Here is a 24,364-nt window from a genome sequence, read left to right on the forward strand (position 1 = left end):
GCAAATGATTTTCGTCTAGTAAAGATGCAATGATGTTTGTAGACATGCAACCTCAAAGGTTACAGTTTGATGGCCTGTATCCATTTTGGGGAATGGATTTCAGCAGTCCTTTCCAGGCTAAGGGATCTGTAAGCTTTCCCAACCTCCTGTTTCCCTCATTAATGGGTTAAATAACTTGTTGACAAGCACTCATTTTATATTTTCATGAGAGACATATTTTTAACTTTTTGAAAAGTATACTGGTGGTTTGAATTTAAATTTCATGCAGGAGAACTAATCTTCTGCCTTAATTAAATATTTGTTGTTGGGCTTCAGATACGTCACATCAAAACATTTCATTTCCTTCTCCATTTCCAGTATCTAAGACGTTTAAATCCGCTCATGATTGTTCTAGTGTTATTTTATAAAACTTAGCGCTATCACAGCTGTGCATTAACTGCTTTCCACAGCTGCATGTCCTAAGTATCAGACTAATTTCCCTGATTCAAATTAATAATTGATTATAAATATATACTTCTCAGTTCAAATGTGATGCACTTTTAGAATTCTTTTAGATGCTCTCTTAACGCAAGGAGGCTTTTTTTTTTTCTGGTAAATCACAATAGTGGATGCAACATTTAAATCATCTTTCTTTCAAGTGGTAACTCAATGTCTATATCACAGTGCAATCTTTTTAAAAAGGGTGTCCAAAATTGGACTCTTGCCACTCCTCTGCAGGGTGAGGCCTGGGCTCTTTCCTTCATGGAAACAGGAAAGTAGTATTTTGCACAGGCCCACATGGCTGTGACGTTTAATTAACAGGTTAGCAACTACAAACTTTTGAACCATATCACCCTCTAATGAAGCAAAATTTGCCAACAATGCTTCAGAAGGGAGAAGGTTTCTTTTTAATGTTTTGTCAAGAAAAGCTGGATCATATAAGCAATTTACATCCACCTTATACCCAGACTTCTAAAGTACCAGGGTTTTTAATGGGTATAGTCACCCTTACAGGGTTGGGGGGCAGGACACAGGGATGCGGAGGGCAAGACTGAGGACAAGATTTCATGATACTCAATACCTCATGACTCTCTTCCCTATAAATTAAAAAAATTAAATTAATACTCAACCAAATTCCATCCAATGTCATAGAAAAACAAAAGCAAAACATTCAAAGTAAATTTTAACAACTAGAGGAAAATGTACTTTGGAGTCTTGTTTACTAGGACTCAGTTCTGAGGCTTAATTTCTACGTGTTCTTGCTTCTCACACCTTAATGACATAACTACGTGAATTTTTTTCTCTAAACTACAATGACTTCTTATTCATGGTAGGAGCTATTCCCATTATAAAGAAAAGGCTATATATATATATTTTTTTTTTTAAAAGACACAGATAATAAAAATACACTGTGCTGAAATTACCTGGAGGGGAAGTGACAGTGAAAATAAAGTGCCAATTTGATCCGGGGATCAAAACTGCCAAGTTGGAGAAGCTCACATAACCGTCTTGGGTTTCTGCCCGAGTACAGCCTACAGACAAACACAAAGACAAAAAGTGAATGTTGGTTACCCACACAAGAGCAATTTCTTCAAGACTTCTCTGTAGAGAGGCAATTGGACAATAAAAAAAAATTAATTAAAGAGGTTACTAAACCCATCAGGCTTCTCCTAGACAAGTCCTGGAACCAAGTAATCCAAGATAGAATAATATTAATACTAACAGCTCATGTAGGTTGAATGCTCACTATGCCAGACACTGTGCTTTGTACACCGCATCGTAAACAAACCGCACAACCCTATACAATATGCTAGTATCTATAATCTAAAGACTAGGAAATAGGCTGATGAAAGGTTAAAGGATTTGGTGTGGGGATTATAGCTCAAATCTGCCTGATTTCAAAGTCTGTATTCTGAACCATTACTATATATTGACTATTTTATTATTAAATGTCTCTCAAGAAAGAAAGTCTGTTCTCTTTCTAAGTGATCAATTTCTAGGCTCTGCCTCTCTTCCATTCAAGGGATCTGTAGGTTACGTGGTGGCAGAGTTAGATCAGGACCACTGCAATGTATCAAGTCAGGACTGATACAGGCTACCCTGTTTGGCGACTTGGATTCTCTGGGCTATGATGTCCCTGCATAAAATGCAAAAAGGAGGTCTTCTGACTTCTAACAATAGGCTATCCATTTATGAAGTTGAAAGAAGGGAACTTAGCTCTGGCTCACAGTCACAACACCATGAATTAATCTCCTGACTCCACTACCCTCAAATTACTTTGCTAATTAGCAGCTGCTGTTAATTTCACTCTGAAAAAATGTCACGATGATGGGTATGCTGGACAGTGAGTGAGGAGAGCGGTCCTAAAGTTTAAAAAAATCTGTTTGAGATCTTTCAGGCTGAAAGGTATCATAAAGATATAATATGCATAGTGTTACATTTTTCAATTCAATTGCTCAATCTTTCTTTTGGGAAAAAAACATCGTCTTTCCTCATCAATTTTGCAGAGCTAACTAAAATTTCCTTTTTCAGAAACATCTTTTCCTTCATCTCTTCAGAGTCCCCAAATAAATAAAAATGCCCAGAAAAATGGAAATAAATAAGCCAAGACTCAAATAAATGTGAGGCGCCCAAGATAAATGCAGTTTATACTCTTTAAAACCTATATGCATCAAAATTATGGTCAATAAACTCTTGCAAACAATGAACTGCGGAGTACAGATGTTCAACATGAAATCGTTTGCTGCAGTTTTCCCTTTGACAAACGTCCTTATTGTTCCCATCTTTGGAGGAATACAAAGCAGCATTTAATCGAAATGTGTCCGGCAAGCACAGTGAGTCAGCCTCGTAGAACAGCCGCCAAACTGCCTAATGGAAAGTACTTTAGCTCCAAATGGGTTTGCTTTTGCGTTAAATACCAGCTTGCCTCAGAGATCTCGACGAAGATTCCCATATATATCTATGATATTCTCAGATTTGAAGCATATGTGCCCAAAAGCTGAGGCAGTTGCTGCCAAGTACAGTACATTACTCCGGGGTTCATCATATCTCTGGAATGGTAATTGTAAAAGAGACAAATGTCACTGACAGCCTCTCTGATCGAGCTGGTATGAACCGTGTACTGGCTGAGGGAACCTAGCATGAGACAAGGTGTCGGACTTGACACAAGATTGAAACTGACTACATGGCTTACTAGGGAATGCTACCTGAATGTGTTTCCGTAGGGTACAGGGTTTCTGAAATGCCTTTTCAGCCCCAATTCTCCCCCACAACTATGTCTCTTAACCTTAGCTGTACACGCTAGCAAACTGTTCCATCATTAACGCTGAGACAATTTTTTTTAATATTAAGAACATATTTTTTTCTGCAACTAAGATCTATAGTATATACAGTTAAGTATCAAAGTGTCTGAAGGATCCTAAATAATTGTCTTTGAGTATATAAATCCATTTTTGGTTAATAGGTTATAACCTTTTTTTTTTTAACTGAAGAGGATCTACTGAAACAAAAGAACATGAAGTTAAATTGCAGAATAAAAGATATAGGCTAGACCTATAGATAGGGTTTTGTCATTGTTAATTTATTTTTCTGCAGGAAGTACTCAGAATAAGTTAGGTAATCCATGCCAACTGGTCTTAGTTCTATTCCTTTTAAGTTAAGGAGAAATATTTCATGATGGCTTCAAGAGATACTTTCAGTCATGAAATAGGGTGTTTGGTGATGTGAGTATTCTAAAAAGAAAACGACCCAAGATATTTTTCCCACTTCATGACACTCACATACACAAAAATGTGTGTACAGAAGGCAATCTCAGCCCACTTCTCATTCATTCTCATTGAATCTCCCAACGAGGACAATGAGGACACTGTTCCATCCAACACTGATCCGGGGGAGTCAGCGGGCTTGAGCGTGACTTGGTGTCAATAGAAGAAAGTAACAAATGGAGTCATGTCTCATTCATTTGGCATGATCCAGTGCAATTTTTAGCTTATCAGTGGTGATAGCTGTGGGATAACTGAGAGGAAAATAAGGAATAATTTGGGGGAGTATGTGTCAGGAGTGGGGCACAGTAAAGTATCGAGCCTCAGTAAAGTACGGTAGAGGAGTGAGGTACGGGGTGTGGGAAAGGCATGGAGTACTGGCGAGGTACTGAGTGTGGGTAATGTATGAAGTGTGGGGAGGTATGGAGTATGGGCAAGAGTGTAAAATATGAGTAAGGGGAAGAATGTGAACGGCCGAACTGTACAGGTAAAATCAATTAAGACAGCAAGTTTTATGTTACATATATTTTACTACAATATTTTATAAAAAAGAATATGGGTAAGGCACGGGGTATGAACACGGTCCTGGGTAAGGGAAAGTGATAGAGTAGAAATTGTGGGCAGAGTCTAGAGTACAGGGAAGGTACAGAGTAGGACTAAGGATATGAAGTGTGGGTAAGACATGGAGTATGAATAATCTATAAAGGATGGGGAAGGTATCACGATGGACTGAACGTGTCTTTCCAAAATTCGAATGTTGGAAACTCATCTCCAGTGTAATGGTATTTGAAGGTGGAACCTTTAAGGGGGTGATTAGGTTATGAGAGCAGAGCCACCATGAACTCCTATGATGGACTGGTTCCTATACATTTTATATACTTTACAGGAGGCATGTGAACGAGTTTAGACTCACAGCCAGGGTATAGCAAGAAATAACCGTAAAATCATGGCTTCTTTTTGAAAACCAGTAATTGCACAGAAAGGCTGATGTCTGGACTGGTAGATGAGTCATTTACATGTTTATAAAGGACATTACGGAAAACCCAAAGCCAATGGAAATGTCCTAACCAGTCCATGAAGTGTATAATAAATCCCGTAAGCTGATCTTTTTAAAAGAGTTATCAAGAAATCCTCCAATTTTGTTTTGGCTGCCTGTGTTTTTGACGTCCTGTCTATGAAATCATTGCCAAGACCAATGTCAAGAAGCTTTTCCTCTGTATTTCTTCCAGGAGTTTTAGTTTCATGTCTTATGTTTAAGACTTTAATCCATTCTGAGTGGATTTTTCTGTATGGTATGAAACAAGGGTCAAATTTCATTCTTTTGCATGTGAATATTCTGTTTCCCCAACACCATTTGTTGAAGAGACAATCCTTTCCCCATTGTGGATTCCTCGTTCTCTTGTTGGCTACATGTGCATAGATTTATTTCTGAGCTCTCTATTCTGTTCCATTGGTCTGTAAGTCTGTCTTTATGCCAGTATCATATTGTTTTAATTACTATAGTTTTGTAATATATTTTGAAGTCAGGAAGTGTAATGCCTCCAGTTTTGTTCTTATTTTTCAAGATAGTTTTGGCTATTTGGGATCCTTTGGAGTTCCATTTCAATTTTAGAATTGTTTTTCTTACTTCTGTAAGAAATGCTATTGAGATTTTGAGAGAGATTGCACTGAATCTGCAGATCACGTTGTGCAGCATGGACATCTTAAGCAAAATTAGACACGTGGGATTACGTCAAATCAAAAAGCTTCTGCCTAGCAAGGCAAACAATCAACAGAGTGAAGCAAACCCACAGAATGGTAGAAAATGTTTCCAAGCCAAATATCTGATAAGGGGTTAGTTTCTGAAATAGACAGTGAATTCTTACACCTCAGTAGCAAAAACAAAAACAAAACTAATAACCTGATTAAAAAATAAGCTAAAGACTTAGATGTTTCTCCAAAGAAGACCTATGAATGGCCAACTGGCCATATGTAAAGATGCTCAACATCACTAGTCATCAAGGAAATACAAGTCAAAACCACAATGATACAGCATCTCACACCTCTCAGGATAGCTATTATAAAAAACACCAAAATAAACAAGTGTTAGTGAGGATGTAGAGAAATTGGAACTTTTATACACTTTCGTTGGGAATGGAAAATGGTGTCACCTCAATGGAAAACAGTTTGGAGATTCCTCACAACATTAAAAGTAGACACACTATGAAAAAAAAAAAAGGACACTATGAACTCATCTACAAAACAGAAACAGACTCACAGACATAGTAAACAATCTTATGGTTACTGGGGAAAAGGGGTGGGAAGATCTAAATTTAGGAGTTTGAGATTTACAAATGTTAGCCACTATATATAAAATAGATTTTTAAAAAAGTTTCTCGTGTATAGCACAGGGAACTTTGTTCAGTACCCTGTAACAACCTTTAATGAAAAAGAATATGAAAATGAAAAAAAATTTCCCTAGATACAACAAAAATTGTTTATACAAGCAATTACTCAAACTATAATTTATTGTGAATTAGAACTCTGATTAAAGCTGAGAACAGTCATCTAAATCCAAACAAAGAAAAAAACAGACATACTCCTATATGATCCAGCAAGCACACTTCTAGGTATTTATCCAAAATAATTGAAATCAGGATCTCAAAGAATTGTCTGCACCCCCATATTTGTTGCAGTGCTATTTATTTGTTGCCAACATATGTAAACAATCTACATGTCCACCAACAGATCAACAGGTGTGTATATATATATATATATATATATATATATATATATACACATGATGGAATACTACTCAGCCTTAAAAAAAGACATTCTGAAATACATGACAGCATAGATGAATCTTGAGGACGTGAAGCTCAGTGAAATCAGCCAGTCACAGAAGGACAGGGGCTGTATAATTTCATGTATATGAAGTGTCTAAACAAGTCAAATTTACAGAAGCAAAGAACAGAATGGGGGTTTTTAACTGCCATATGCACAAGCTCAGGGGATGTTAAATGAAGCTAGCAGTGGTCCTGGGACTGAACAGGCAGGTAACAGAGGGCAAAGAAAGGTGATGAGGTGAACTCTCAGGGTCTGCTGTGGGCCAGGTGCTTTGCATCCGCCGTCACATTTATTCTTCATAACGTTGAGAGCAAGTGTCTCTGTTCTCCCACATAAACCACATGCACCTGTGACCTGATACTGTTCCAGAGCATCATTTGTCTTAGAGGGTCCTGTCCTGCTCCTTACACATATTGAAGATACCAGTGTGACAAAAAGCTCCTCACCATGCCAGGGGAGGGAGGGGGACCAGACGGTTCCTTAAGCTTTTCCTGCCAACCTGATGTTCCTTTTTGCAGCTGCTGGCATTGTAGACCGGGGGTAAAGGAGACGTCTTTCAAATTGTGGAAGAGACTGAGCATTCCTTACCTTGCCATGAATTCCCAATGGCTGCAAATATTTTTGTGCAGAAGCAGTTGGAGCAGTCTCCGAATGTCACAGATACCTACCTCTCAGCACAGAATCTGGTGCTCCTTCCAGGGAAACAGAAACAGCCCAAGGCTCTGACGGGGCCCCAAGGGACTCGACTCTCTGATTCTGGAAACAGAAAGAAAGAAAAAGTTCCACCAAGAAGAGAATTTTGTGAAGTCATCCAAAACAGAAGAGGATTCAGACAGAAACTCTTATAAAGCACATATTCAGGAGAAATAAACAAAGGAAAAAAATAACTTTTTCTTTCTCATGTTAAGAGGAATACATCAAGTTAGCTTATGGGGAGGAGAGAAGGGAAATTATTGCAGCAGAAGTCGGGGCAGGGCAGCAAAGGGCAGAAAGGGAAGCTTGGTTTACAGAGAAGGAGAGTGGCATTCTGGGTGGAAGGTTAATAAGGAAGGAAAGATTAGGAGGAGGAAGCAGGAAAAAGCCGGGTGAGGGCCAGACCAGGTCAAAAGCAGGGACCTCAGCGGCACGGACTTCGTCCCTCGCCATGCATGTCAGGGGACACATTTTTAAAATAAAGAGTGGAAAGCTGATTTAACTATTATATTTCACTATCTCCCCCCCGACCATGACTCCAGTAAATATAGAAAAGATGAAACAGAAGCGAAGGCATGGACCTGAAATTAGTTAAGCACAGAATCCTCTCGTGGAGGATGTACTTAACCACGCACAAGAGAAATCATTTAAAGTAACATAAAACCATAATGCAGATGTGACGTTATAAAGTCCTTCATTAACATATGAAATTACTCCTTCAGTTAGAGACATAGCACTTTGGAAAAGGCTAGATTTCGGAGAAGATACGTGAAACCGACTTTAAGAATTTGCTGGGGGAGAAAAAGCATCAGAATTGTATTTCTACCCTTGATCAAACACTGGACCTTCATAGGAAGTGGAAGGAGAGTGACGAAGTAGTCAGTTGTTGTAAGCGCAGCAAACGGCCCACGGTGGGCTCTCGGCGGACCCGTGTATCATGATGACGGCAGAATCTGAAACAGCGCTGCGCACGACGGGTACCCGGCTGGACATAAAGATTGCTCCCTGTGCACAAGTTACCTGCTGATCCAGGAAAACGAGCTCAGGTTGGACTCCAAGTTCCTTTCCCACTTCTCCATCGGAAGGCTGGACCAGGACCGAAAGAGCAGAGGGGCGGACATACATCCAGTTTCCAGGTTTAAAACTGCTTGTATTTCTGGCACATATTAAAAGGAAAAAAAAAAGGAATACATGCATAAAATTACAGATATCATATCACTGCTGTAGCTATTTCCGTCACTCATGATTCCCGGTGAAGAGATCTGCATCTGCCTTTGTTTTGAGAAACTAAATATACACTGTATCTGAGGGAGGGTGTAGCTCAGTGGGAGAGCATGTGCTCAGCATGCCCAACCAAGGTCCTGGGGTCAATCCCCAGTTCCTCCACTAAAAATAAATAAATAAATAAACCTAATTATCTCCCCCCCCCACCGAAAAAAAGAATTTATTTCATTTTGGGGGGTAGGATCCAAAAAAAGAATTTAATAAATACTTGTTGAATGAATGAATGAATGAATTCCTTAAAAAAATACACTGTATAGCAAACATGACCTTATAACCAAAGAATAATTCTACATTAATTTTATAGGTGTATATGGGGAGGGGGTTAGGGGGTGGGAGAAGCATGTATCTTGAGCTTACATTTGCATCATGATTTATTAATACCATTTCTCAAAAAAAGCCTCGGTGAGGCAACTTACCAGACTGAAATACTTAGGTCGCGATACGTTCAAAGTATGATGGTAGACCAGCTCCCTCCTCAAAGACCCTGACTTTAGAGGTCACCCCTTTCCGTGGTGTAGATACGTTCACCATGGTGATTCCGTGGTACCAAGATGGCGTCACCAACAAGAATCAGGAAGAGACGCCTGGGAGCAACCGTCCGCCCCCCGCAGCACTGTTTCCCACGGAATAGCTCATTTAATCTCACAACAGCCCTTTCACATTCACATCCTCCACAGCATGCTTGCACTCAGGAGGTTCGATAACTGAGGCATGAACTGATTAATTTATTTTAATTGAGTGAAGCCCTCAGGGAGAATCATATGTGTTTATAATGAATATATGCTGATCACTTGCCCTCTACCAGGTGCTATTCTACACTTTCCACTTATAAACGCATATGTTTAACATGACACCCTGACGTAGGTACCCTTATTTACACATGAAGAAACTGCGGTCCAAAAAGGCTTACGTAATTTGCCAAAGGTCTTACAAAGAGGAAGGGTATGGCTGAGCTCTGGAGCTGCACTGTTTCTCACCTCTTCTGAGCACATTCATTGCTGATGCGACTTAGCGAGGAAAACATAAAGGAAAATAAAACGGTTATATAGCTCATACCTCAAAACATCTTTTTTCCCCCGAGCTTTAGTATTTTTGCAGACCAAGTTAGCTTTATTAAAAGGACATTATAGATGATAAACCTGTTGTTCCATTAAGCCTACTGTGTATTACACTTCAGAGGCACACAATAGGTTTTTAGCAATTAAATGGAAGTCTATAGACATCATATATCACATGTATTACCCGACCCTTAAAACATCCTAGGTCAAATCTAACAAGGCTTTGACTTAAAAAAAAAAAGTAGCCTACCTGACCCTCAGTTAAATGCTTGTGATTCAACTACGTTATTCCCTAATCTTTAAGGGAAATTGTGGAAGAACAAATGCAGAGGCTCACAAACAGTGACAGTTTCTGTGGGAAGCAAGCTCCTTCTCCCCCGAGCATTCTGGAAAACGAGGGGAGAGTGGGCATGTGTGGTCCCAGGAACCCCCTTTGGTCATCTGCCAGCTGCCCTCTGCTAGAATCACTCACTGGGAATTCAGCATACACTAGCCTGATCATCCTTTATTAGTTTGCTTAGCCTGAGTGGGTAAGGCTCCTTTTTTTTTTTTCCTTTTTTAAGAAAAAATTTAAACCAGATTTTAAAAATCCATGCTATTAATTCTATGCTTCTACGGCTCCCAGGTTATTGGAAAATGCTAACATTGTTACAGGATCCTATTTCTCTCCTAGCCTATTTCTTAAATGCTTTCTGATGCGGACAGGATGCGGGGCTGGACTGTGTGGGTTAAAGAAACCGAACGACTCCATCAAAGACACTGACATAAGTACATTGATGTCTAGAGACGAAAGGGTGGGAGCCACTGCCTGAACGCTTGCTAAGAGGCCCGTCCCTGACACACTTTAAAGTTTATTGTGAGCAAACATCTCTTATTAAATGTAAACAGCATCTCACTGGAGGTCAGAGACTTGCTGCTACAGCATATCCCAAGGTAATACCACTTTAAGCTCCCCATAAACTCTTAAGCAGTTTCTATCCTAAAACCTGACCGTAGGTGGTACAGTTTTTTACGATATGTTATAATAGTGCAATAAATCTGTTAGCTTAAAATCGAATCTCCGTGGCCTTTTAGAGAAATCATCATTAAATGCAGGGTCCTGTTAATGATGCCATCGAAGTGAAATTGTTTAATCTGCTAAGGGGGTGAAAGGTCACCAAATGAATTTTTTATAATACATCAACTTGACACGCAATAGGGAAAACTGTAATAGATAAAAGCAAAGGAAAAGGGCACTGTCTTCTTCTGATAGGTCAATAGCAGCCAGGAGAGTCACTCATCCACTTTCCTTTCACGATGGGGCTCCTTTTGCATTTAATATGGACACCCAATTAATACCTCGGCACCACAGACAACCTCATTTTAGGTGACTTATGGCAATTTCTCCCCCTTCCCTGAAATGAAAGTGATCACAATACATCATAGCATTGTGCGAATTAACGTTAATTGATTCAAGTTACCAAGCAATGATGGGCCACTTATATAATCTAGGCGTTATTGGGTGCTAGAAGGGATGGAGGGCAGATTAGATTCCAGTGTCCGTTGCTGTGACGACGGGGGTCACCTGACGCCTTGTTAGACAGTTGTACGGTTCTATTGCCAGCCCCAGTGGGGTCGTCAGTAAACTGGAGTGATGTCCAAACATCATTATACGCTGCTGCGATATTAAAGCAAAGGGATTAGCAACTTATTGCAAGCAACCTGGATTTGTCATTGTGCTGTCGTTATCCAATTTCCAACGGCTAATGTGACCGTAGCCTGCAGGCAGAAGGACCTACAGCCAAACTCTAAAAAATGGGGAAGGAAAGTTCCCTCCCATCCTCCCAGTTTTAACCACTATTTAACAGCTTCCAACACCCAGTCAGGGATGTGGAAGAATTTTTTTTTTTCCCTTCGATGTTTAAGTGCAAGCTAAAAGAGAAAGATCAAGGAAATACAGGAAATGGCTCAGTTCAGAGGTCAACCGCTATTCACCCCAACTCTTGCTTCTGCATCTGCCTGATCTGAAATGCTCACCCTTCTGGGATGAATGTTCCACTGGTCTTGGGAGGAGCAGCTCCCAAACAGCTGTTTCCTAGAAAGCAGGTGCCCAGGGGGCAGGGAGAGGTTGCACCAGAGAAGATGCTAAATGATCCTGAGTGTCACCTACAGACTCGTCTCACCGATGGGCTCTCCTAGATTTCTTCCCTTTACCAAGTCAGTTTGACAAGCTGCTACTTACACAGAGTGAGAATACTTAAAACGCTACCAATGCAACGGGTACAAAAATACACAGATATATACCCCGCAGAGCCATGCTCACCTTCCCTATGACTGTTTTTAGGGTCCAACTGTTCATGGCAATGTCATAAAAAAACAGATTTCTGTGAGATAGCATGTGAGTTTTCTATGGCTGCACAACAAAACGGCACAAACTTAGTGGCTTACAAATATCACGAATCTATTATCTTCAGGTTGTGGGTCAAGAGTCCAGACAAGCTTGGCTGAGTTCACTGCTTAAGTAGGGGTTCTCAGGAAGAATCCACTTCCAGACTCGAATCGATCATTGCTAGAATGCATGTCCTTGTGGCTGTGGAACAGAGATCCCTGTTTCCTTGCTGGCTGTCAGCCAAGGTCCACTCTCTACTGATAACATCCATCTGATTTTCTTCTCATGGGGTCCCTTCCATTCTAAAAGCAGTGACCCTTCCCTTCCTTCTCACCCCTGGAACAATCTCCCTGCCTTCCTCTTCTGCCTCCTTCTTCTGCCACAGCAGGAGAAAGCTCTCCTCTTTTAAGGGCTCCTGTGTTTAACTGCCCCTCCCTTGATAACCCTGAGCATTTTCTCCATCTTAACACAGTGTCTTCATAGAAATGCTATCTGGTCATAGTCATAGGTTCCTGGGTTCAGGGCAGCCCCCCTTTGGGTGGCTATTTTAGAAGTACTGCCAACCACAGATAGCTTTAGCATTTCAGTAGCTATTGTTCCATAAAAGATATAGATATATTTACATTTTCTATATGACAAAGAGTATTATTTAAAGGGATTTTTTTTTTTTAATATGAAGCAGGAAAAAGGGAGGGAGAAGAAGAAAATACAGGACGGAAAGAAACTCGAGAGTAAAAATCAAGGTTCTACTGAAAGGAAGGGAAGTAATATAAAATGTGTCCTCTCAGGATTCCAGATAAAAGGCAGAATATTAAAAAAACAAACAAAAAAAAGGTTCCTATGGGGAACCTCAGGTTTTATTTTTTTTTTGGAACCCCAAGTTTTAAAAGGGCAGATTGAGCATATGTTTATCTCTGTTCCCTCCTAACTCCACTGAAATTACTTAAAAGAACAGAAATGAGTTAAAAATGGTGGAAATCAATAAGGATAAAGAAGGCAGGAGAGGAGAGGAGAGGCCATTGAAGTTTTGGAAGATGGAAAACAGGCTCATGGAACTGACCTCGCCACACAGAGGATGTTAAGTCTGGATGCCTCCTGGTTGAAGACCAGGAGAGGCCAAGTCACTGTGTATTATCTAATCACAAAGTAGATAGCCCTCCATTTCTCCCCACAAAGCAGAAGCTGGTCACTTTTTGAAAGCAGGTAGTAACCCCCTTGATAAGTAAAATTCCAATATGGCCTCAATTTGTTGAAAGGCATGCAACTCCATGAAATTAACAAGAACGAGCGTCTCAAGAACATCCTATGTGTTTCCCCTGAAAGGCTTGTGTCCCCAGCCTAATTTCTGCATCTCAAGGTCAACTCATTAGCTTGTTGATGGCTCTCCAGTGCATTCAATGGAAGTTCCAGTTGACACTGATCAAAGTTGAAAGAAACAGGGCTGGCCCTGGGGCCTGCACAAGGCTTCGGGGCTGTTTACCCTACTGTGCAATTCTTAGGACCATGGGAAAACTTGCTAGTTCTCATTAAATCCCTTAGGACGTGGCATTTCTCATTCTGCAGAGATTTATTCAGATATACTTAAGAAGCAGCCTTTCCTTAGCTTAAGAAGATTTTCTTTCTGCTTTATGTCTAGGAAACCTCTCTTAAAAATACTAGAAGAACAGAGAGAGATGGGGGCTGTGACACATCCCAACAGAAGATCGATGCTATGATATACATGCTTTGAGCAGTTTCATATTAAATCAGAAATGAGTCGCAAGTGAAAGCACGATGGCTAGGACGGATGGTGGGCGATAAAGGAGATCTTTTCCCGGAAGCTCATGATAGACTGACATCCCCCACCCATATGCGTGTGTGTGCCTAACCTTGTGCTGGGTCCATTCTCTCTGGTGGGTTTCCTCTGCTTTACCACCATTGTCTTCACTCTTTGACTTTTTTCTCCTTCTGGTTAAAAGCTAAATAATCACTAAGTCTTTTTTTTTTTTGTAACATACAATGTAAAAATCAGTCATTTTGGAAGAATGATCTATTAACAAAGCTCAGTGCTGTAAAAATCCAAATAAAATTTAGTAATGGACTGGCCCTGTTTCTCTCTGGTCATCCATACATAGAATATGTGTTTAAGAACTCAGTGGGATTTAAATGAAATTGAGCTAAAGGAGAGTATATTTAAATGTAAGCTAAGATACATTAATATCATTTCTGTTTCAGATTCCTGATTTTTATATCATCCTGCGGAATATCATAATTACATCAGTAACATGGTGAAGATTCAGCGGTTGGCAAAAATATCCAAGATTTAACAGGTTCTGAGCAATCATATAAACAGGAGTAACTTTTAAGTCTAAGCTAACAATTCCCAATCAACCAGAACCCTGGAAAAAAAAATTGCTTGAGTTTTCTTTTCATAACTTCCATACATATTCATGTACCATAAGGAAGACACATACCAAAGACAGGTAAATGATGATGCAAAAACACCAGCTACGCTTTCATATGGATACGGTGCTCTATGTATAGAAAGGCAATCAATGGACTAGTTGAATATGCCTCAAAATGTGAAGGTGCCTCTTTTTGTTTTACTTTTTATATTAGAGTGAATCTCACATCTACTGGAGATGATTGCATAGAAGGTAATTAACACCCATTAAATATTCATTGCTTATTTATTATCACTACCACAAAATACAATGAAAAAAGCAGTAACAGAGCAATATGAAAGAATATGAATGTTCTAAAATTTTATTGAGAAATATAGCTCAGAATCCAGATATTTTGACCTGCATCAGGGACCCAATATCAACTCAAAATGTGCATGGGTTTGTGTTTATTTTTCCAGTGGTGGTGACAGGTTTGCTGGGACTATCCAAGTTTGTCCATCTTGAGTCCTCTACAACTTAGCAGAAGGCATGTGTGATATGGTTACTTTTATATATGTTTCCTAAGCATTGTGACAAATTTATATGGTCTCTCAGGCCGGGATGTTGTTCCTGGTTCTTTTGCATCTGCTAAAAATTGGACGTTGGGACTCAGCCTTGACCTCATGACAGGTGTCTCAGATGAACTTGGGCTGGTCAGGTCATCCCTCGGCTAACACGAGCTACAAAAATGAGAGCAATTTATACTTGCCTTCCCTGATTGCGTACTTCATGTACTTCATTTACTAGGCTCAGGGAACTATTCAGGTAAATGCATGTTGAACATACATCAAAATGCAAACTTGGAAAGTCAGAACAACATAGCAGAAAGGCTATTACAAATCCTACACAGGTCTGTGCCGTAAACATAGTTGGCAGCATTATATGCTCCTGTCTCACACAGTTTGACATCTTTTCAGGGATTTATAATCTTAGGTTAAATAAAACCCAATCTGGTTCACTGTTTTATCTTGGTAAACTCCTGGTTGTCCCTCCCAAATTTTCCTAAATATAAATCCCTTCCCCACTCCCTGCTGGCAGAATTATCATCACTCCTGCCAAGTACTCAACTTTCAGCTCAAAGCTCTATGCAAATGTGATAGGTAGTGTTTTTGCCCCATAAGGCACAAGTCGTATCAGTTTCACCTTAGCAACCCAGAGTCTAGCACACTGCTTACATTCATTGCATGAATAAATGAATGCACAAATAATTGAAAACAAGTTGCTTCATAAAAGCCTCTTCCTCCATGCTTCTCACTGTAAAGTACCGAAATGTAACATCTTCAGCCACCCAGGAAACAGAATCACCATGAAGGTGACAGATTATCAATGAATTTAAAAATTGAGACGTTAAGTCTATAAATGGCTCTTGAAGTTTTTCTTCTTACCTTAAGAAGCAGACAGGTTAAGTGATTCAGTGTCAGGAGACCACCATTTGCAATATGCATCCAAGAAATCAGCGCTCATCTAGACATTTTTATAATCCGTACTTACCCATAGCCAGTGACTCCCTTTGACTGAGTCACCAGTAAGGCCCCGATAGTCGTATTCAGAACGCTCTCCAGGACTCCAGTCTGTTGAGCGCTGATAACCTGGTGAGCCAAACTCTGTAATTTGTTACTGGATAAGGATGGAGTCAGTCCAGGGCTCTGTACTGTTGGCAGATCTCCAATTTCAATGACCACCACTTTTGAGAGAGTTTCCACAGTGGTTGGTGGCAGGACCCGATATGAGCTCTCTTCCGTCATGAGAGGTCTACGTTGACCAACTCTATCAAGATTGGCACAAGTCACCATCGGACATGTGCGCTTTCTCTTGGCTCTACTGTCAGCGATGGCCTTTAATGTTGCTTCATCCCCAGGCATCTCATGAAGAATTCTGATCTGGTCTTGGCTCACCTGCAAGAAGTCAGTTAGTCTTTCAAGGATCATGATTTCCCAGCCTTCTTCTAGGGCTGAAAACATCACAGTGAGGGCCAAGTGAATGGAAACACCTGAGTGTATTTCAATGGGCTCCTCTCCTTGCAGGACAACATACAAGAGGTTATCCGGGATGCTGAAATAGTTGGAACCAATAGACTCATTCAGCAGTGAAGAAGTTGACTGACGCAGAGTGGGTGGAATGAATCTTTCCCCTAAGAAAACACGGGGGCTCTGGAGTTCATGGTAGAACACAGCCAAGAGGAGCTTGGAGGTACTTTTGTTCCCCAATAGAAAAAAACGCAAAGCTTGAGGAGTCTGATCCACAAAGCAGACCTTGCTGATTTCCTTGGTGGGTAGGATGGAATAGAAACTCAACACAGACCCTGAAGTGGAGCAGGGAGTGTTGCCATTTATGCTACTGAAGGTGTCAACGAAACCACTAGTCACAGACACAACTGGATAGAAAGTCTGCGTGGTCCAGGTGGCTTCATCACTTTCAAGAATTAAGATCACATGGTCGGTCTGTTTGCAGATGTAGCCTTGTATCGGGGGTCGGTATGTGCATTTCTGCTCTTCTCTGAATGTGCCTAGAAAATCAAGGAAAACAAACACGTGACATAAGAACCACAGTGTCTCCAGGACGACTTTCCCTCAGCGTCATCTGTAACCTCACAGAACGTGTCGTGAACATTTAGGTGTGCTGGGTGCTGAGAGTGCAAAGGTGTCTTGGGCGCCCACAGGGACAGCCTAGCTGCCCTTCTAACTAGCAGTCCATGTTTTCTTTCTCTGGGTTTCTCTGCCTCCTGCCTGCCTCTCTCAGCTGGGGGAAGGTTTCGTTTTGAGTAATGATTATCTTTCTCACTTGTTTTTGTCTTTCCTTTTCCCACTTCTCCAAATGGCCTTCTCTGCCAGTCACAATTTTTGTGGCCTGCCATGCTGATCACTTTTAAATGAAACCCACGCTGGCTTTGGTAATCATAATGTCGTTTACAATTTACCACTAAACACGTTTATTCGGTTAGTAGCCCACTGGAGAAAGAGAACTCCATATGAACTCACCGTGAAAGGCCTAATCTGATTATTTCCTCATGAAAATCCAGGCAGGGGTGCTTGTAAGAGGGACTGAGAGAAGGCAAGGAAAAGAAAGAAGTAAAAAAAAAAAAAAAAAAAGCAAGGTCTGGCCACAGCTGACTTTTATAATCAATGTGAATAAAGTAACAGCCTGGCGGGGCAGCCCCGCGGTCACCCCAGGGCATCCCCCTCCAGGAGGCAAGAGTGGACAGGACTTAATAAATGCCGAGTGACCAGAAGTATTGGCTTAGCGTATGCGAATGCGTTCAAGATGGACAAGCCGGTGATAAAGTCCAGAAGCTCCTTGCTAAATGGGGGAAATGAGATTAAGCAGGTTGTATTTGTGTGTGCATGTGCGCACACAAGCACTTGTTTTATGTGTACTTAAACATCCTAAAATATCCTAAAACATCCCAGACATACAGTACGACATACAGTCCACGTATGTCGTTCCCTGGATGGGAAACCATAAACGTCAAAACCAAGAAACATACGTCTCGTGCAGGAGGAGGGACAGAGGATGGTGGGTGGGGGTGTGTGTGTGAGTGTGTGGACGTATACTCAGGTTGCTTCCAGGGTCCTAACAAATATTAACTTTGTGTCAATATTTGTCCTTCCTGTCGTGAAATGAGGATTTTCCACCTCATTTCACATTTGAAAAGAAAATATGCCAAAGGGGTCGTCTTTGCTGGGAAAAAAAATTAAAAGAAAAGGAAGGAAAAAAAAAAAGAAACAACTTCTATCCGTTATTTAGAAAAATGGATCAGAAGGAAAGAAAAAAGTATTTTGAGAATAAATGTTTTGACTCAAAGGCACAGAGAATCCTTCCATCTTCCCCTTTTCAGCAAAAGAGAAAAATTTATGTTTGAAATTGAATGAAATACATCAACATTAATGTTTTTTTTTTCCTCGAGGTTAACACCACCATTTCCCTCGGTAACTTTTTTTAGCCATTTTGTGATAGATTTCACAATTCATGGTACACTAAAGTATAGTAGATTTTGACAAAAACAAAATATATAATCATTCTCTTATTTTCAAGAAATGAGAAGAAATCACTTACAAGTCTTTTCTGTCAAACAACATTTACACCTCATTATTTCTAATTTAACAAATATAAATGGCCACAGATCAAATCAAGTGAAGACAGGTTGAATTTATCCCCAGTTATGCATGTTGCCACAGACCCTCAGGCTATGAAGAGTGTAACTCCAAAATCTCAAAGCTGTGCTCCTAAATATGCAAACGGAGTAGCTGAAATCCTGGAAAGAAATATCCAAAGAAAATATATTTGGGTCATTATTAGAAATAAGAGAGAAAAGCTGTCTTCTCTTTTTGGAATGGGGAATTCAAGCTAAAAACTATTTCTTAAAACTTCAAAAATTGAGCATGTGTAATATTCATAAGGTGCAGGTAAATGGAGAGTGATGTTCTTGTGCATAAAAGATTCAATACAAAGGACAAAAAAATGCGACCTTGCTAACTTGGAGTCTAGAATTATCGATCTTCAAGGTCTACAGAGTGTTCCAGGCTGACTTTCACAAACTGTCAGGCGGTGGCAGGGAGGCTGGGTCTACCCTGGCATCGTCTTAGTGAGGAAGACAGAACCCTCACTGGCGGTCGGCCTGAGGAAATGACCCCCTAGGCTGGGAGTTAAGAGGTATGTTGAAAAGAGAAACTCCAGCATGAAGACAGCTCTAAACGGATGAAGATATTACACAGGAAGGGAAACCGCTCAGTGGTCCTACACACGTCCAGGGGGAATGGGCTGATGGACTTCAGGAGCTGTAGGTTCTAGGCTCTGTCATCGTTTTGTGAGCAATCTCACCAAAGTTCTTGAACTTGGGTCTACTTTCCATGGGAATAGATTTCCAAACCAATCTGAGAAAAATGGAAACTACCTAAGGCCAACCATTACAGGCAAGGATGCCCGTAAGTTCCCTGTGAAAGGCCCTTCTGTTTTTACTAAGTCCTCTCAGGGAGTATTTTGAAATATTTCTTCCCTTTTTATAAAAGTGTTGCTTTGAGGGGGAAAAAATGATCAGGAGATGAAATTTAGTGATGAAGTGGTAATTAAGGTGAGGGAGGCGGGGCAGGTTTATATTAAATAGACCCTTCTGAGTCAACCATTTTTCCTTTTTTTTTTTTAATTTAAAAAAAAAATCTTATTTTTGGTGATGAAAGTCCATTCAAACAATTTCCAGAAGACTATGCTGTATTGTCTCACTATGTTGAAATACTAATCACCTATATTTTGAAATCAGTAGCTTAGAAAGTATTTTTCTGCTTTTTTTGTTATTTGGTTGCATTATGAGCTGACCTGCAAACATAGTAAGTATGGTCTCAATTATGATTTTTATTCTCTGACTACCACGTCAAAAACAGCCAAAGTAAATGCAAGTTCGGAAAGTCCAGTTTAGGGGATGAAAGATCAGGTTTTCCAGTCAGAGGAATCCATGCTGCGTCCAGGCTGCACCACTGTCTAGCTGCAAAATCACCGGCAAGTTACGTATCCTCTCTCTGACATGGTTAACTCATCTGCAAGAGTGACTGAGAATAGTTCCCAGTCCCTGGGCTGATGGTCCAGGATGAAATGCATTGATGTATGTGCAGAGTTGGGAACACACGTGCTAATACATATAAACTGTTACATTGGTCATAATTTTAAAAAGGCGTAGTTTTTAAAATGCTTTGCACTCGCCTCTCGCCTTTTTTGGCACTATCCTCATCTCAAAATAGCAACATTTGCCTCGTCGTCACCATCTGAAACAGCACCTGTGAGTGCTGCAAACACACACAACAAACAATGTTGAAAGAGACAAGTTACAGGTGAAGAAGATGCCAAAATGCAGGCATAAGCATCTATGTTTTTAGAAAAGATGGGTAAGAAAGAAATACACACATCCACACCCGCACATGCACGCAGACATGCGTCCATACGCAGGACACCTATTTTTTTCCCACTCATCAAAAAGTAAATAAAATCTGCAAAATTCAAGCTAGTTTCCCTTTCACCTCATCTTACCTCTTCCCTTCATTCCTTTTGTCATACTCTGTACCCTGACTCCACCTCAATATCCTTTTTTTTTTTTTTTTTTTTTTTTTGCTAGCAGACCTGCCTGCCAGCTATGAACAGTGATGTCTGTGGGTTAGATTCAAGGAAGGGGCAGCCAACAGCATTCTTTACAAATACAATCCAGGCACACTCTGTCCCCGGAATGATAAACTCATCACCTCTCCAGTCCTCCGTGTGGAGCTGGAGCAGTAATTCAGCTGGACGCCAAACCTGAAATGGATGTGGCGGAGCCGTGCCCAGGTCTGAGCTGTGGCTGTAATGAGATTGCAATGGGAAACCCCGGACGCAATAAATCTGCACCATATGTGACCGTTTCCTGTGTCAGCTCCTTTCTCATAACCAGTGGAGACTTCTTTCTCCCCTCCTCTCATGACCCCACCCCATGACTCTGAAATCTTTCAAGGCTGCTTATGGGCCGCGGGCTTTTTCCAGCAGTTGTATAAATAAATGAATTTGACAGCAAACATCATAACAGTTAGCAGTAATGTGTGTTCGCCACAAGTGCCTCTACTGCTCAGTGGAGAAATGGCAGAGGAAACAGCTTGTTCTGTTACCTAAACAAAAGGAGCTGCATTTGACAGGCGGTGAAAGAATTAGTCAAATAAACTCGAAACCCACCAGGACTATTTCTGCCAACTCTCCCTGCCGGGGAAGTGTTCCCAGATCCTCAGTGCCCATGACTCACGAGAGATCAATTCCCTACTTTTATTCTGAGATAAAGATCTGGGCTGGGAATACAAAACCCGGGCTGATATTTTATATTAATCTTCTTGGCAAGGAGAGACGGTCACGTACGGGAACTCAGGTAGAGCAAAGTGTTTCCGAGGACAGATCAGGTGGGAGGGAGGAGCGGTGACAGCAATGAAGCAGCTCACTGATTACCTGTCGAAAGCAAACTGAAGCCTCTGAGTGCTTCCTTTTCTTTCACATTCCCTTCGTTCCAGAAGGAAAAATCTCTGCACCAGACAGCTGCTGAAAGCAAGCTTGTGAGCATTTTCCCTGGATCTCCACAGACCCAGGAAATGAAGTTGCCTCTATCCTGCGAGTGTGTGGCCATTTCAGATAAGCACAAAAAGAGTGTAGATTTTCCTCCATGACACAGGTTGGTTGTTTCTAAGTCCTTAAATCATGCTGATCCTCCACCGGCATCTCAATGCCAATCCCACTATCCCAGCTGTGAAAGATGTTATAGGACAGTGGTTATTCCTACAGACTTCTGGTTATTTATATGGATCCTGGTGCAAACTGCCTCAGTTCAAATCCTGGCCTGGCTACTGACTCCCTATGTGATCTAAAGCAAGTAACTTAACTTCGCTGAGCCTCAGTTTCCTCCTTTGCAAAGTGGGAAGGAAAATGGGATGGTATCAAGTTCATAAGGCAGCTGTGACAATTAAATGCATTTTAAAAGGCTCAGGACGATGCCTGGGACATAATAAGCAGTCCTGTCATTACCATTATTATTATTAGTCCAAAGAAACTTGGATAATAATCTCTCTAGAAACAGTCTATGACAGCTTGCTACTGGCAGCTAATCTGGGAAATGAAATTAAAATCCTTTCGAGGGAAACCATAGTAACACCTTCATTTAAGTCAATTACAATTAATTTCAAGGTATCGGACAACACTACTTTAAATAAAAATATCGTCTGTTTCTGTTTTGTGAATAAGTTCATTTGTGTGATTATTTTTAGACTCACAGACAAAGAAGAGAAATTTAGGATTACCAAGGGGGAAAGGAGCAGGGAGTTAAATTGGGCGTTCGGGATTAGCAGATCCACACTACTATATATAAAATAGATAAACAACGAGGTCCTACTGTACAGCACAGGGAATGATAGTCAACATCTTGTAATAACCCAAAAGAATATGAAAAAGAATACATACATACATATATATATATAGTATGACTGAATCACTATGCTATACACCAGAAACTAACACAACATTATAAGTCGACTATATTTCAATCAAAAAAAAAAAAACTTTTTAAGAGGAAAAAAGCATCATCTGGACATTGGAAATACTTTCTTTAAGACGTAGGTTATCCTCACTCTGTTTGAAGTGGTGTCTTTGCTGTGGTCAAGTAGCCTTTGCCTTTCGAGTCTTCTCACAGTCAACAGAAGCGTCACCGATGAGAAGGAAGGTCGAGCGCTCTCCCCGACTAACAGGTCTTAGTTCAGGCCTACATCTTGCTCTGCTTTTATCAATTTGAAACGTAATTATTTAAATGGTTTACCAAGGTGTTTCGCTGTGTGATAACATGCAAGAAACTGCCTTAAAATTCTACAGGGTATGGATCACAATCAATATGAACAGACATTCAATGCATAAGAGCCTCCTACCTCTTTAATAGGCTCCTAGTGTCTCTGTTTCAATTGGCAGACCCACTTGAGCACACATTTCTCTATAACTAGTCAAACTATTCCTATGGAGAAAAGTCAGATATTTTAATGAACTGAACCATGTAAAAAACAAATGGCCTCTTTAAGCTTTGTTCTTAGAGTGGTGCCCAATGAATCCTGAAAGACGGGAGTCCACTGAAGGTGCGGAACCATCTGACTTTACAAAACAGTGGTGAACCAGGAGGGAGCAGAGTGGGGTTGGTTGTGATTTGGGGAAGAAGGTGGGTTTTGCTAGAAATCCAAATATGGGAAGTGATATCATTCTGGAGTACAGCAGGTTTGAGTGAGACTCGCTCTAGAGTCAGATGAACTGAAGACCCCATGTTGTCATCGCTCCCTGTGTCCTGGCTGCACTGCGACATCCAGGAAACTTCCCAGAAACTGGCCCCCTAGGTAACTTCACTGTTGACGAATGTCATCTGATAAAACGTCTCCCTTCCTATTTCCAAATCTCTTCCCAAGATCTGCTTCCAGAGTGCATGTCCCGACTCACGTTAGGATCCCCAAAGGCAAAGGTTTCCCGTGAGGGAGAAGGCCAGCTACCCGTCCCCAACGTGGCCACCAAGGCTGTGTAAACAGCTGAGCAGCATGCTCTCTGACTGACTGGCCACTTCTGCTGCCGCTTAAACACAAATGAACACTGCACCTTACAAAGTCAGGGCTTCCGAGTTAAAGAGAAAACACAGAGGGTAAAGAAAGTAAAAGATCAGTAGGCTTAATCCAGCCTTGTCGAGTTGTGGAAATAACTGCTCAGCTTCATCATTTTCCATGTTTGTGCGTAAAGCTCAGGAAGTGACAGGCTGGTTCTTCCCCCGTCCTCTCGGGTTGAGCAAAATCATTAGTTAGTCATTAGTCATTGAGCAGAGGTAACGAGCGTCCCTTTGGGGCCAAGCAACTTAATTGAAAGAGTTGGCAAACTCCAGGCCACAGGCTACTGATGTCAATAAAGTTTTACTGGAAAACAGCCCGTATTCATCTGTTTACGTGCCGTAAACTATTGTAAACTCTGATTTTGCACCGCAAGAGCAGAAAGGAGTCACTGTGATAGAAACTCTATGGCCTGAAAAGTTGAAAATACTTACTATCTGGCCCTTTGCAGAAAATGTTTGCCTACCCCTGCTCTAAGAGTTCCAAGTTTGTCCCTGAGACAGCGACCAGAAAAGTACAAGAAGAAGGCTGGTTTCTCAGCCTGGGTCCCTGCCAACCAGAGACAAACAAGGACTGTAAGCAAGAAATAAAACTTTTTATATTTTTTTAAGCAACTGAGATTCACAGGTGTGTGTTACAGCATTCTAACCCATTGCTGGTGGACAAGGCATCTTTGCTATTCTCATATGATATATCCTTGTCTCTGAACATATATTAAATATCCAGCTTCAGGGGAGGGAAGGAAGAGCATAAAAGGACTCTTGTGGGGTTTTTTTTCCCCTGGTCCTCAGGAGACAGAGGAGGACATGAAATGTTCGAATTCTCAGTTAATATTTCGACTAGAACCCTTCTCATT

At 40.8% G+C, this 24,364-nt stretch overlaps 1 protein-coding gene across 9 annotated transcripts in view; it reads right to left on the reverse strand.

Annotated features, from left to right (window-relative positions):
• PKHD1 (PKHD1 ciliary IPT domain containing fibrocystin/polyductin) overlaps positions 1–24,364 on the reverse strand; it is a 368,837-nt gene that overhangs the window by 19,156 nt on the left and 325,317 nt on the right. For 8 of the 9 annotated variants that reach the window (XM_032463248.1, XM_032463247.1, XM_032463246.1 and 5 more), the window contains 4 exons: positions 15,884–16,898; positions 8,280–8,415; positions 7,235–7,322; positions 1,404–1,511 (listed from right to left, as the gene is read on the reverse strand). In XM_032463248.1, the coding sequence (XP_032319139.1) occupies positions 1,404–1,511; positions 7,235–7,322; positions 8,280–8,415; positions 15,884–16,898 (1,347 nt within the window). Of the gene's footprint in view, positions 1–1,403; positions 1,512–7,234; positions 7,323–8,279; positions 8,416–14,096; positions 15,073–15,883; positions 16,899–24,364 lie in introns of those variants that run through there. The other variant, XM_032463252.1, reaches the window with a different exon arrangement.

The sequence above is a fragment of the Camelus ferus genome, chromosome 20 (assembly GCF_009834535.1).
Source record: "Camelus ferus isolate YT-003-E chromosome 20, BCGSAC_Cfer_1.0, whole genome shotgun sequence".
NCBI lineage: Eukaryota > Metazoa > Chordata > Mammalia > Artiodactyla > Camelidae > Camelus > Camelus ferus.